The 16,035-nt window shown below is 39.0% G+C and overlaps 1 protein-coding gene across 1 annotated transcript; it reads right to left on the bottom strand.

Moving 5' to 3' along the window:
- Positions 1–4,125: 4,125 nt before the first annotated feature.
- Positions 4,126–15,447, bottom strand: LOC107732518 (phospholipid phosphatase-related protein type 3-like). Its single transcript, XM_016543879.1, has 8 exons — positions 15,142–15,447; positions 11,898–12,001; positions 9,811–9,996; positions 9,432–9,561; positions 8,563–8,758; positions 7,977–8,034; positions 6,377–6,550; positions 4,126–5,652 (listed from the first exon to the last, which is right to left on the bottom strand). The coding sequence occupies exons 1-8, from the start codon at positions 15,167–15,169 to the stop codon at positions 4,336–4,338; spliced, it is 2,193 nt and encodes a 730-aa protein (XP_016399365.1). The 5' UTR covers positions 15,170–15,447; the 3' UTR covers positions 4,126–4,335.
- Positions 15,448–16,035: the final 588 nt, after the last annotated feature.

Raw genomic sequence — 16,035 nt, 5'->3', positions numbered from 1 at the left:
AAAGAAGGTTCTTCAGATGATAAAAAGGTAAGAAAGAGATGGTTCTTTAAAGAACCTTTGACTGAATGGTTCATTGTGGAACCAAAAATGGTTCTTCTATGGCATCGCTTGAAGAACCTTTTGAAGCACCTTTATTTTTAAGAGTGTACGTTCAGGGCCTTTTTAAGGTTAGAAAGATGAATGGTAGTTTTTGGTTGATAATTGCTGTATTACTGTTATGGGAAATGAGACTGAAGCTGCTGCTTTGTAATTCATAAAACAGAAAGGTCTGCACAGAGCGATGAATGTAATTAAAGAAGGCCTTCACTCCTCTCCTTTCCGCAACACAGACTAGACAACAGAGAATACATGAAATTTGACATCCTTTGCTATTATCCTTGTATTCTCTGTGAAAACCAGTGGTGTGTCATCCGGAGCACAAACTGTTGGTCTGTCTGGGACTGTTTTTTTTCACCAGCTTTCTGCTATTTTCGTTCAGAGCATCTGTGCCACACAAACCTGGGTTTTGAGCTAGGAGAGGGTAGGAATCATGCAGTGGAGACCCAACAGCAGATTTTAGGACAGTAAAATAAAGGAGCAAGCAACAGTATAAGAAAAAAAGTGTGAATCTAATTGGAATAAAATCAATTAATATAGTTTTTACCACATTATATATTTATAAATATCTATATCTGTATATCTATATGTATATACTGTACATATGTATGTATGCAATAACCTTATGTTAAATAATATAAGGTTATTTACATATAATCTTAAAATAGGCAATCAGCCTAAAATGTCCCTTACATCTCTTCTTGTAGTACCATGAAAAAAATAGGGAACTGGGCACTGGGAAAAGTGTTTTGTTTTTGTTTTTTCGTTAAGATAAACCTAAAGAAATATGGTTCCATCTTCATCTACTTTTTCCATTTTAAATGTAGGGTTTGTGCGGAGCTCAGCACATGACATGTGGAAGAAAAAGTTGTTTGTTTGCCTGTTCTTGATTGTCTCACTGCACTGCAGGTGAGACAATCAAGGCAGTATTTGAATCCATAATTCAAAGCCACATACCGCACTTGTAGGATCTGTTTGACAATAACTGTATCATTAATTTGGTCTCCTTGGTCTAAACTCCTTAATTCTACAATAAGATTGACCTCCAGAGCAGAACTCCCAAACATTGTGTCCTGCAGGACAGTTTCGATCTTGATTGATAGAATGAGTGTGATCTTGACATGCTTTAGATATTGTATGTCTCCTCAATCACATGATATTTGCAAACTCAACAGCCTTGATATTATCTTACAAATCAGACTGCTAGCCTTCCATTCTATTCCAAAATATCTTGCCTCATTGTTTTCAAATGCTCAATCTCTGTATTTTTCTTCTTTTGGCTTCTTGTAGTGTTGAATCACCACAAGGAGGTCAAAACTGTGCTGTTGGAGCAGTGCATACGAGTCACAGTCATTCCACAGAAGCCTAGGCTGCAGATCTTTTTATGACCCACAAAGGGAACATTCACTCTTCTTGTAGAGCTGCAATATTGAGTCACAGTCTGACTTGGCCCAGGGCACTGAATGTTTAATGCACTATTCTGAAATGAGTATATGATTTGATCACTGTCTTTACAACAGGCATGTCACGCCATATTCTCTCTAACTGTTTTAATAAACATGGTCTTTACCCTCAATAGCCACAAGACAGGCCTCTCTTAGGAAACTTGTGTCTTCAGCAGCTCTAATTTATTACATTTTTAAAGATTAAAATCACATGAATTATGTTGGGTGTCTTTTTGACAGATTTCTTAAAGATGGCCGATGTAGTAGTGACCCATGTAGTAGTGTTTGAGAAATCTGAAGAGATACTCTCTTACAACCTAAAACTGCCCCTATTAGAAGAGCAATGAATATCACTGCAAAATTGCATGTAATACTGCAGATTGCATGTAACATCTTTAAAACTAAGTGTTAATTATCAGACCAAAATCTTCTGCATGCAATAATCTAGAACACTGTCTAACACTTGATGGCTGTGCTGTCAATTCGTTGTCATCAGTTAGGAGCATAGGTGTGCTATTTGATAGCAACCTTTCCTTTGAAAGTCATGTTTCTAGCATTTGTAAAACCGCATTTTTCCATCTTCAAAATATATCTAAATTACGACCTATGCTCTCAATGTCAAATGCAGAAACGTTAATTCATGCATTCATGACCGCAAGGTTAGATTATTGTAATGCTTTATTGGGTGGTTGCTCTGCGCTCCTAATAAACAAACTCCAGCTGGTCCAAAATGCAGCAGCTAGAGTTCTTACTAGAACCAGGAAGTATGACCATATTAGCCCGGTTCTGTCAACACTGCACTGGCTTTATACATTATACACATTATACATTTTAAAATCTTGCTAATTACTTATAAAGCCCTGAATGGTTTAGCTCCTCAGTAACTGAGCAAGCTCTTATCACATTATTGTCCTTCATGTCAACTGCAATCTCAAAACTCTGGCCATTTGATAATACCTAGAATATCAAAATCAACTGCGGGCGGCAGATCCTTTTCCTATTTAGCGCCCAAACTCTGGAACAATCTACCTAGCATTGTTCGGGAGGCAGACACATTCTGTCAGTTTAAATCTAGATTAAAGACCCATCTCTTTAACATGGCATACACATAACACACAATCACTTTTCTATAATTCAAAAGATTGTTAGACTGCATTAATTAGGTCAACCGGAACCGGGAACACTTCCCATACCACCCGATGTACTTGTTACATCTTAAGAAGAATGGCATCTACGCTAATATTAGTCTCTTTTATTTTTATTCCGAGGTCACCATAGCCACCCAGATCCAGTCCGTATCCAGATCAGATGGTCACTGCAGTACCCTGGATCCAGTCTGTCCATATCCAGTCCAGATGGTGGATCAGCACCTAGAGACGACCTCTACAGGCCTGAATGTCAGCAGAGACCATGTCAACTAGACACATCCTAGAGACAGATCCCCTGTGAAGACCTTGTTGGCCATCGGCACAAGACCACGAGAACCAGACGAGTCCTCTGCTCGTCTGGTTCTGACATGCGTTGCAGCCTGGAATTAAACCACACAATGCTGGTTTCGTCTGGCCAGAGGAGAACTGGCCCCCCCTGACCGAGCCTGGTTTCTCCCAAGGTTTTTTTTTTCCACTTTCTGTCACAGATGCAGTTTTGGTTCCTTGCCACTGTCGGCTTTGGCTTGCTTAGTTGGGAACACAATTTCTGGCAGAACTGTTGACTTGACTGCACAGACATTACTGGAAGAGAACTGAACTGAGCTGGACGATGTTTTGAATCAACAATGAACTGACTTTAACTGATAAACTGACTGCTTTCTCTAAATAATAAATGATTGAACATTGTTTAATATAAATATCTATAATATAAAATATATGAATGCATGCCCTGTTATTAGTGGAAGGCATAAATGCATGGGTTGCTTTTGTTGTTGATGTTCAGAAAAGAAACATTTCTGAAGAAATTTAAATACTCAGTATGATAGTCCATCACTTGCTTCTCAAAATGTCTGAGAAAATCAAGGATTTTGACACAAAACGATTATCAGAATGCATTAGATTCACTGATTAAAAGCAGATAGTATTATTACAATTTTATTTTTCAAAGTTTGTTACAAAAACCTTAACATTGGGCAGGAAAATGAAAGAGACCATCCCTGCTGATATATAACAGTCCATCCAAGGTCAAAAAGACACATAAATAAACACACATGCAACACGTACAAACAAGCAAGAGTACTTCATATTTTAGTATAAAAAGGAGAAAGTGACTAGGCCTACTTAAAACTGATTCCATACACAGCAAAGCGATGAGACTGCTTACCTGTTCATATTCCCACAACAAAACTGTCCCAAATGAGTCTGAAACATTAAAGAACTAAAACACTAGTTCTTCTTGTACAAACAATGTAAGTCTTTGTGTATGATTGAAACCTCTAACGGAAATATGTTTAGTTGTTATGTCTTGGTTCATGAAAACTTAGCTTCTTGAAAGGGGCAACATTTTCTGCACTTCAAAATGGAAAAGAACAGAAACCCTTAATTTATTAATCACAACTTGATTTTGTATTTCATTTTTTGAGGTTTGTGGGTCATCTTTCCTTACAGATTGTGCATGTACTGTACACCTTCTCAAGTCTGTGTGATCCTTTTGGTGCTCCAATGCACTAATCCACCCCAGATGCTTGATGTGAGGTAATCAAAAAGGCTGTTTCTCTCGCCCTCCACTGAAAACACAATTATTCATATTGGGTTCCTCCCAAAAAAAATCTGTAGTGTCCCTGTTTTTGCCTTCAGTAACATCTTCAGTCTTTAAATGGTCTGTTTGTTTGCAAGTTCTTAAAGAAGTGGTCCGGCTCTGGGTGAGGCTGCCCAGGCTCCCAGTCTTTAGCTGAGATTGAGGACTTACGGTGAAGCGAGGAATCTCGACTGAGACTGCTGTCGAGGAGCAGGTCAGGATGAGGTGGCGGAGGCAGGATCCCTGGGTCAGGATCACTGGTAGAGAAGCAGAGAGAGTCTGTTTTCATGGGACGATAATCACGGATGCATTCCTGCCTGGGGAGAGTCCGGCTGGTCTCGTGAACCTCAGTGCTGCCATTGGAGGTGCTCCTCCAATCCCATGTGTTCCCGTTGCCTGAAGAAAGACGGACCACTCGGTGATATGGAGCGTGAGCGTCTACCGTGACAATGCTGCTTCTGTCTTGTTCCGAAGGGATGCGGTAGTACGGAGACTCTGAGCCGGTGCTGGAGGTGGCACAGGACGAGGTGGTCTCGGAAGACTTTGGTGTAGTGATGCTACCCGGACCGTGTTGCTTAGACATGGCAATGACCTGCATAACCCGTGGCTGGTTGGGCAGCCATGGAGGTTCTGGTGTGGCAGCTGGTACTGGACCTCCTTTCTCCGTCATGGTCAGCCATTTAGCCCGTGTGGTGGCACTTTTAGGTGACACCGGTGGTGGTCTGGTAGCTTCCTCTGGGATATGAACCAACTGCGGGGCCCCAGACCTCTGAGGCATCATTGCCCTGGCACCTCCTGCTGTCGTTGTTGCTCCTCGGTTAGCTTGCATGGTAGGATAAAGGGAGGACGGCATGCCCAGATCCTCCGAAGCTTCTCCCTCAACTCCGTCAACTCCCTCTGCAGTTGCTCCTTCCTCCTCGTCCTCGTCCTTCAAGCTGAGACTGCGCATCTCTATTGATTTCTGCTTCCATTCGGACACCAACTGTTTAGAGCGCTGAGAGTCCATCGGCACGTGGAAGGTCATGTGACGCTGAGCAGGCTCCTCCATAGCGTTGGTGTTAGCACGGGGCAGTGTGTTACTGAAGGTCACCATGGTCTCCTTTCCCATTGGGCTGCGAGGAGCCAGGAGTTCAACATCTGCACTAGCTCTCTTTAGGCTGCCCATTGAGGCCTTCTCTCGACGCACCTTACGGTTCAGGCCAGAAACATGTGGTGGGGCTGATAGCTCATCGTTGCTTTCAGAAGCATGAGCTTTTTGATACACAGAGTCATGTCCACGCTGTGTCAGTTCTCTTAGAGGGTCTTTTTGTGGAGGAGGGGGCTGCTTCAGTTGCCTGGGGGAGGATTCTTCATTGGACTTAAAGTTCCCCACTGCATATAGTGCCTGGGGTGTGAGAAACAGTTGTTATTTTAAGGTTAACGAAAGTCCACTAATTAATCTAAGATTTTTACCTCATGAAGACAAATTAAATAGATTGCACATACACCAAATGTATTTGTACACTTTACTCAAATATGCTTTTTGAACAGTTCATATTAGAACATTGGCCATTAATATTAGAGAGTTGGTTCTCTCTTTGCTGCTATAACAGCTTTTATGAATCTGGGAAGGTTTTCCACTGACAGGGTTTATTTTATTATTATTTTATTTGGTATTTTATTGTATTTGTACTGTAAAAATGAAACACTTCTTGTTATTCAGTGCTACAGAGCTTAAGTTTTATTACTTTCACTTTTTGTCTATTGACTTTTTTCTTTTACCTATTTGTTATTGTAATGTAAATGGCATTTTTAGAAATTGTTTTAACCCTCTTGACTGATTAGAGAGATTATAACACAAAAGCATATCAGGGGAAAGAGACTAAGCAAAAAGATGACACAGAGAGAGTGGAGCTGTGAAATTGTTACTGATGAATCCTGGAGGACTTCTCTTCCTCTAATAGAAAAGAAATCCTAAATATAGAGTTTGCAGTCGGCAGATTATAAAACACTGAAAAGAGGAAGATAAATAAGTCTTGATATCCTCCGCTAACCCAAAATTCAAGCTGTCAAAGCAAAAGTTGTTCGGAGAGGCAAACTAAAGACTAAAGACTAAACTAAAGACTCACTAGATAAACAGCGATGCCAGCCCCAATCACAAAGCCCACGTAGACATCAATCGGGTGGCTTCGATACTGGGTGATCTGGGTCAAGCTTGCCAGGGCTGCTGCTATAGCAAATGCAAACACCAGCACAGGCTTCAGCAGCTTGGTACTGTCCGATATGGTGGCATTGAAGTACATCTGAGTAGAGAAACATGAGTATCACAACAACATGACACAGCTGCTCTGGTAAAAACCTCACAAATATGAAATGACCTCTAACAGCTATCTCAAATGAAACTTTCTTTTTCTACTTAAAATTTGGGTTTTCACTGTTCTTGTTTGTTTGTTTTAATCAAGTTGATGTTTCACTGTAAACCCTTAAGTTTTACAGTGCTTTAAAGTCCATAAAATAAAGGTTTTAAATAGTAGTAACTCAAAATGACCAAGCACAAAATTGAGTGTGGGGGGAATAAACTCTTGTGCTAGAACAATTTTCTTATGCATGCTTAATCAAATCATGGGAATTTATACGGACATTTGATTTTTTTAAATCAATGCATTATTTAAAATTAATAGAGGTATTTGCTTTTTGATAATTGTTGTTTTTTGATTTTATCAGGCTTATTCAAAGACATTGTCCAGGCATAATTTCCCATCCGCTCCATGTGCTATAATATGATGTTTTTTTAGAATAGAATTTAGAGCTAATTCAATAAGTAATTAAGTAAAAAAGTGATACTTTAATCACAGAATCTAAGAGTTAAATCTTAAAAGATTAGTCCAGCAACTTACTTAAATGGCTAAGTTTGATATTTGAGACCCACATACTTCCATGGGGAAAGACATGCAATTCCTAGTCCACTTTACTTGAGTCAATTACCTCCGTTAAATTTTTTTTTTTTTACAGTAACTGGTTTGCATGCTTTTTTTTAAAGGTGTGGTTGATTGCGATTTCACTTTTTTAATGTTAGTTAGTGTGTAATGTTGCTGTTTGAGCATAAACAATATCTGCAAAGTTACGAAGCTGAAAGTTCAATGCAAACGGAGATATCGTAAGGGACAGAGAGGTGTGGAATAAAGGTAAATTATGTGAAAAATAATGCGTTTTTTAACAAACGAAGCATTAACACATGTTAGACTGCGCCCCATAAACACAATCAAGCCTATAAAAAAAACCAGTCAACCACCCCTTTAAGGCCAGCCAATTAGATTCTACAGGATAACACTAATTCCAATTAGAATTACCCAAAATACTCCAAATGTAGTTACAGCAGCTTGACTGTCTCTCTTAACTGTCCAGAGAGAATGACTTCATTAACAGTTGGAATCCCACATTGAGTTCAGTGAGGCATAGCTAACAAAAAAAGACTAATGAGCATCTCAGGCTCTACAGCTGGGAGACACCAAGCTGGCTGTGGCCTATATACTCTACACTTATTAGGAAATCAGCAGAGGTCAGTCAGCAGTTGACAAGACTCTGCGCTACTTAATGCTTTTGCTGGATCCTTCTAATAACCGTGCTAGCTTAGTGATCACAGTGGCACGATTTTTCAAATTACAAGTATTTTGCATCAGATCATTTTTAAATCAAAGTTCCCTGAGAAAAGTAATGAGAAATGCTTACCGAGATGTAGACGGCTGCGAAGCCAGAAAGACTGGCGTGCTGGGAGGGGAAAGTTTTCCTGATAACACAGAAACAGGCAAAAAGAGGAAAAAGTGACAGCGACTTCAGTAACACATCAAATGCATTATCACAGAGCGCAGCCAAGAGTTTTAGCATGTGAGGAAGAAATGTAAATGAGCCAAGGAAGAGATGCATGAGGAAAGTACTACGCTTCAGTGAGCAAAACACAATTTCATATCTGTTCCATAGCTTCCTTGTTCTATGTGCCGCCTGACAAGGATTAGGGGACAAAAGAGGATCACATCCATTTGTAATCCTTGTAGGGAAACACTGCAATGGGATAGAAACTTAAAACTTAAAATAAACAAAGAATATATATTTTTCATCCTGTTTAGTCCACACATTGGATATGCAACACTACAGGGATAAATTGTATGTGTTGATTGCATAGAAATAAACAATACTATGTGTTTTAGCACATATATGGAAATATAATATGCAAATCAGGTAACAGTCTGAACACGACAACAAAATGAAATTACCCAGGCATATGTGAGAAAGCATGGTGTTGTTTGTGTGTATTCACCTTGCTGACAGGATGGCATACTGGTCTTGGCCTGAGCAGATGTCCTGGGTTATGTAGGGGCTTTTATCGCAGGCCACACCCGGCAGTGTGTAGTTGGGTTTGCACACGGTTAGGAAGAAGGGAGCATGATAGCCAGTGGCCAGCTGGATAACGTCAGTCACCAATGCAGTGGCGCACAGCCCAAACACATGAACACCTGTGAGGGGACGAGAAACTGTCAGTGTGGAAACGTGAGAACAGAGCCAGACTTGTTTTTGTTTGTCTGTGTGACTATTATGTAGCCAACACTCGACCATATGCTTCTACCAAAATAGAAAAACCTGTAAAAATGTCTGAATGCTGTCAGTGTATGAATAATGAATGTCAGAAGTCAAAAGAGGTCCTAACTCCCGAGTATTAAAACTAAGAATAAGAGATCTTCTAGACCATCAAATTGTTCTGCTTGAGTACCATTTAAAGCTTTTTTTTTTTGTACCTACAAGTACCATACAAATATGTATTATTTGCATATACATTTTAATTATGTGTATATACTGTATTATGTGTATATAACTTTACCCTTAATCTCCTTATTACAAATATTGAGTATACTCAACAAATTTGTTTTAGAATATTTTTGTGTGCGTGCATGGCAGCAGCCAGGTCAACTTAAGAATGTTTCTATAATCATAAACCAAATTGATTGACCATTTGTGGGATGTTTTTTAAGGGTCAGCTTAGAAATAAAATCAGTAATGCATGTGATATGGACTGAGGCATACCTGAAATATCTTTGTAGATTTGTCATTATAAAATGTTACTGTTAAACATTTGACCCCAAATATTGTTTAATTGTAAATTGTTCAACACTGAGGTATCTTTTAACATACCCACAAAGCGCACTGTTCTGCGTAAGAAGGAGTTAAAGTTGCAGCCTCCTGCATTTATACTCCCTTCTGAACCAGGGCGAATCTTCAGTTTGGACTGCATGCAGTACATCAAGACTTCACCCAGCATGATCTAAGCCAAAAACGCACAGAAGAATGAGAGCTGCCTGAAGCAACATTACAGAAATCCAATCTGTCAAGTGTTTAATTATGCTTTAAAGAAGTGGTTAAAACTCTGTCCTTGACCATGCAATTCACTGGCCATGCTGTTACTGTCCACATTGCATCAATGAATAGAGTAACAGGATTTTGTGTAATATTCACAGTAGCAAGAGTGAGATAAATAGGTTAGGCTGTTTATGAATAGAGTATGAACACTCACAGACGCTGCAGGGCCAGCAAAGGCCAGGCTGAGCAGCATGAGCAGAGGGATGAGCTCGTCTCCCGTTTCCACATAGGGCATGCTCAGTGTGCGGTCATGGCAACGGAACCCAACTTTGGCTGGCTGTAATACGTCTGTCAGCTCCAAGAAGTAAAGAAAGATCATGGAGGATGCCACTATTGGCAGCTAAAAGGGAAGAAAAAGAAGAATAGTTGGGTTATGGGAAAGGTGGCACTGGAGAGGATTATGGAAGGAGGAATCAGTCAACATTTACTGCATGGATTCATTCATGAATTATTCATGCAAACAGTATTATGCATACAGTGGTCCCAAAAATATTTGAACACTTAAAGGGGTCATATGATGCGATTTCAAGTTTTCCTTTCTCTTTGGAGTGTTACAAGCTGATTGCGCATAGATAAGATCCCTGAAGTTGCAAAGACTAAAGTCTCAAAGCCAAAGAGATATTCTTCATCAAAGTTAAGACTCTGCCGAAGCGTTTGAGAGAGGCGGGGCATAGAGGACCTACAATAATGTACAGTATTTGAAAAATAATGTGTTTTTTGAACATTAAAGCATGTCAACATATTCTGATACACCAAATAATGATCTTTAAAAAAGCATCATATGACCCCTTTAAGCAAAGCTTAAAAATGCATGAATGCCTTGGCTTGAAATAACAAAATATAGCATTTGTTTGAGAAAAAAAAATAAGTATAAACATCTTTTACATATTGTAAACACATTCTTCAAACTTTCTATTATTTTCTTTCAAAAAAAAAGAAAAAAAAAAGAATTTGAACTATTTTAGACTGTCAAACATTAATGTACATAGTAATGTACATTAATGTACATTAACTACACCTGTCGTAACTAAATAGGATTTCTGTGTGAGCTTGAGAGGAACTGATTTTATACAACCAGTAAAACTTGAGACTACTTATTTTAATTCATTGCAAGATGCCTAAAGAGGAAAGTTAGTTCTGAGGATGTAAAAAGAGTTTTACATCAGTATTATCTCAATGAATAGGAATAAAGCAGTTTAAGCCCAAATAATCCTTTGCTGAAATCCTGGTAAAACCTCTTAACCCTGTTTAAAACTTGTTCTTGACATCACCTTGTTTGAGAAAAAAAAATAAGTATAAACATCTTTTACATATTGTAAACACATTCTTCAAACTTTCTATTATTTTCTTTCAAAAAAAAAGAAAAAAAAAGAATTTGAACTATTTTAGACTGTCAAACATTAATGTACATTAACTACACCTGTCGTAACTAAATAGGATTTCTGTGTGAGCTTGAGAGGAACTGATTTTATACAACCAGTAAAACTTGAGACTACTTATTTTAATTCATTGCAAGATGCCTAAAGAGGAAAGTTAGTTCTGAGGAAAGCTCTAGCATCATTTGTTTGCAGATGCCACTTGGTTTGATTTTTTTTAATCCAATTTAACGACATTCAGGCAAGTGTGATGATATTCAGACATTTTAAGTGTGACTTAAGTGTCTAAACATCTATGTAAACATTAAAAAAATAGGTCCAGCAGTAACTAGTTACATTTTCCTTTGATGTTTCATGTTTCAACAATTTTCTTACTGATGTAAAAGAGTTTTACATCAGTATTATCTCAATGAATAGGAATAAAGCAGTTTAAGCCCAAATAATCCTTTGCTGAAATCCTGGTAAAACCTCTTAACCCTGTTTAAAACTTGTTCTTGACATCACCTACATAGGATAATAAGTTGAGCATTCCTGTATCCCGCCTATGATTCACTATATGTCAAATGGCATCTATGGTGTTAAATATCAGTTCTGTGACATTTGTCAAGTCATTTCCTGTCATTTATTACACAGCTAAAATCCACATTTCATTTAACAGGCTCATAAGTTTCATCATGTCATTATATTGTAACTCAAAGCGACATGTAAATGGCATTCTATGCAGATGCCTCTTCGCATAAGATAAGGCAGTGGTGCAGAACATGTCATGCTATTCTTTAGGCAGTTCAACGGCAGGATGAAGAAGCCTTGTAGAGATTGTCAAAGCTTCACCACAACAACTGAAACACAGTGAGCTCATACGTACCTCCACAAAGTAGAAACATGGCAGCAGTGTCATACTGTCTTTGGGAGGCTTCTTCTTGGGCTTGTCTTTTGGAGACATAATTTTGGCGTTTGGTCGTCTAAAATCTAAACGTGAGAACAGAATAAGATCAAACACATGATATTTACTAGATGTGCATGATGACATATTGAATTTAACACTGATGAAAACAATGTCTTTGCAATGGCAAACTCTGTAAAGGTCTTAAACCACAATTTTCACAACTTTTTTTGTCTACTACTGTTTTTTTTGGTATGTTGTTAAGCAACAATACATGTACTCTAACCCTCACAGTAACGTTTTCATTCCTCTCAAAAACTAAACAAGGCACTAACCTGGAGGTCTATTGAAAGATAAACATGTCTGTGCCTATGCTTGTGGTATTAAATATCCTGCAACTTTTATTCGGCTCAACCTCAAATGGTCTTGGCATATCTAAGTGTTCAAATCAGCCTGGTAAATGGATCACTTGGCATGTTTGTAGTTTGTTTTGCTAAGCCTGCAAATATTCTGTGCATCTGATGCGGATGGGTGGACACAAAGGCAGATAGAGGGAGTGTAAAATGAATACACATGAGTTAAAGTTACACATTTTATATCTGTTTCATAACTATTTCGTTTAAATGACACCGTATAACAAACAAACAAATGTAATGTATACATATTTATTTATTTTTTTGATCGTCCTTGAGAGAAAAAAAATGCATTTTACATTTGAAAAAAAAAAAAGATGTATTTTTTGTGATATAGTTTTTTTTTTTTTTTTCAGAAGCGATGTTAATCAATTGGAAAGCAAGCCATGCCGTGATAAAAGGCTCATCAACCATATCCTCATACATGTAATAAAATACACTGGTCTTTGGGGCTATAAATAAAAAAGACCTCTAAAGTTGGCAAGTACTTTGTGCTCCATGTGAAATTGTTTTTTTTTTTTTTTTCAGAAGCGATGTTAATCAATTGGAAAGCAAGCCATGCCGTGATAAAAGGCTCATCAACCATATCCTCATACATGTAATAAAATACACTGGTCTTTGGGGCTATAAATAAAAAAGACCTCTAAAGTTGGCAAGTACTTTGTGCTCCATGACACCAAAAAAATATAATCTGTTCAAGATGTTCTGTAATGCCTAAAGGTGCCGCTTATAAGGGGTTCAAAAACAGTGCTTTATGACACATAACTGCAGTCGAACAAGAAATATTCAGATTAATAGTTTTGGATGATATTACAGCATTGTGGTGGTATTTGATGAGGTAGACAGCATAGTCAGTCAATATCAGTGTTCAATACTGCTGCCTAGTATCAGATTAAAACCACTGCTGTGACTATTAGCACTGTAAATGTTCAGTTCTGCATATGCCCACCTAACGGATTAGTGACTAAGCTTCCCTTACTGGAGTTACCCTGTGGAATTCAGTATTGACTTAGCATGCAATAGCCTGAATAGCCTCATCTCTCTCCAGGCAGAGAGCTAATGAAAGTTGGGTGACACATGGTGGCTGTATCGGCTTCCACGCCTCACACAGCACAAACAAAGAAGGTTCTTTTCAGGGGAGAGGGGACTATTTATCCTGCGCAACTTTGTTTGTCTCTGAAGAGAGAGGGGTATAAGGAGAGGGCCGGGAATGCACAGACTCAAGTCTGTGCTGTCAAGGAGTCTATTGGCTGGCAAATAAAAGGAGCTTAGCAATAAAGCAGCAATCAAGTCGGTCTGTGAGTCTCTTCAGCAATATGTCAGAGCTGGTGGGAAGTTGGTACTGAATAAATACGTACTAACCGTAGAGAAAGTGAGAGATTTTTAAACTCATTTAAGTGATCCAACCCTTTCCAGTGTTCCTGACTCAACACTGGAAAAAGACATTTGAAAAGAACTTGAAGGAGAGTCTGCAGACTCTAAGATAACGTAAAATGTCCGCAGTGAAGTGAAGGAAGTGATTTACAGTTACATTAGAGGGTTGTGTAATTTACACAAAATCCTGCTTTGAAAAAACGAATTTGTTCATTTCTCAAAGTATGAAAGCAATGTAGCTGTTTTTTTACCTTGAGAATCCACTTGTGATCTACTGCAGTCTTTTTATTATCGTTTATTATTATTATTATTATTGTAAGGCTCAGGTGTCACTTCCTCAACACCAAAACAGAAATTTGCATTTTAATTAATATTATTTAGAATATCGTAAAAAAAAAAATTCTTATTGCAAATGTATATCTGTTTAATGTTTGCATGTTATGTAGATTCAAAAATATGTGTTTGTTATTTTTACTTTTTACTTCAATAATCCTGCAGGCATTTTAAACAAAACACTTTTTTCCATATAAAGTTTTTATCATACATCTGCTTAAAAATCGCTTTGAAAGTGATTCCAACGATATCGTTATTCTCATATAACTATTAAACAATTATGAAGACTATAGTTATCGTTATAGTCCTTGGTGTGAATGGACCTTTATGCTTCGTCGATGCCTAACTTGAGCTACATACTGTTGCTATGGTTACTTGCTCGGGTCAACGCAACTTCTGTTCATGAGCTTCTATTTAGTGCACTCTTTAATGGTTTTAGCTTTGGCTTACTTTTATCTGACTTCTTGGTGACAGAAACGTGTACAAATTCCGATGAAATGTGTATATTATTAATGAAAAATAATCTCTGTGGGGGAGGGGGAGGGGGGAGGCTAAGATTCTGACCGTTCTGACCCCCCCCCACTGAGCTACTGTACAGCTGCGCCGCTGTCCACTACATGGTACTGAAACTGCTGTGACTGAGCAGTGCTCTAACACTTGGCTACAACCGAAATGTAACATTAGGGATGAAGACGGTCATCTGTGATGAAGAGCACACGCGATTTCACGGGACAATTTTAATCTTTGTTTTCAAGCACATATGGCATTATATGGAAGCCCCGATTAAAGTAGAATATTAATATTTTCGTTGTTTTTTTTCTCTCTGGCAGATTTGGCATTTCAAAATGCCCTCGTGGTCAGTTCTCACATAGCCTACACCTTTCTCCTCTCCTGAAATGGTGTCATGAATTATTCTGGGATGTCGTACAGAAACACCCAGCCTAATGCTAAAAATTAACTTTTTTATATTTAATGTGCATTTCAGAAAATAAATCTACAAACCCGCCACAAGATCTGGATTCTACATGTCAGGTTTCAGCATGTCTGCTTTTTAAGGGCTCCCAGGAACAGGCTCGGTCACCATCAGACAGACACTGATATCTCACCTCTTTCTCGGTGATGTTGGAAATTCATCGACTCCCTCCGACCCCTTCGCCGTCGCTTGGTTCGTCTGTGGCGCTCCAGCTTTCCTCAATGCGACTTAATCCATTTCACGCTTGAACAAAATATCTTTGTGTTCACTTCCCCCGTCCGCTGGAGGTAAGTGAACGGATAAAAGTATGAATGGAGCTGGACACTCCACTTATATTTCCTCAACGTAGCAAAGTCCCAGAAGTAGATGTGAGTAATTTCCTCGCAATCGGGCCACTTTCTCATGGAGATCTCAAATACAGACCTCTCGGATGAGCAGATAAACGAAACGTTAAGCGAAACAGCAATGCAGTGACTGTGTAGAGCACCGTGAACACAAAAGGCTAATAGGAAGGGGGTGAGGGAGGGGACAGAAACGAGGGAGGAGGCGGTCCACTTTTTAACACAAACACGCGGAGAGCATCTTAACATCCGCTTATTTCCAGTCATCAACCCGTGATGCGTAACAAAAGAGACGCGACAGATTGTACGGGAGTTCCGTTCACGACCGCAAGGGTTAATTCTCTCCTCTCTTTGTGCATGTGCATCGACTGCTCCATTATGCTGGACGTTATCTGTACTTTTAGATGCTAAGATATTCTTAACGGAGCAAATGTCTTATGTGGACCCACGTTAAACAAGTATGAAGCTTATTTGTTTGGGGTGGGGCTGCTTTTGGACCATGCGCTCCTTTGTGTCTAGGTATGTTTCCCGTCAGAAGCGGACAGACAGCAGCACATGGCGCAGGCAGCACGCCTTCAGTAGTGAGAACGTGTCAGCGCGTCATCGCAGACGCACGTTCGCTCCTCGCTGCTTTTTGCTTGAGTGAATCTAGCATCCTCCTAGAATCATAGGGCGACCATGAGTGT

The sequence above is a fragment of the Sinocyclocheilus rhinocerous genome, unplaced genomic scaffold (assembly GCF_001515625.1).
Source record: "Sinocyclocheilus rhinocerous isolate Xijiao unplaced genomic scaffold, SAMN03320098_v1.1 scaffold2053, whole genome shotgun sequence".
In the NCBI taxonomy this organism is placed as follows: Eukaryota; Metazoa; Chordata; class Actinopteri; order Cypriniformes; family Cyprinidae; genus Sinocyclocheilus; species Sinocyclocheilus rhinocerous.
This window is presented reverse-complemented; position numbering and strand designations above follow the sequence as displayed.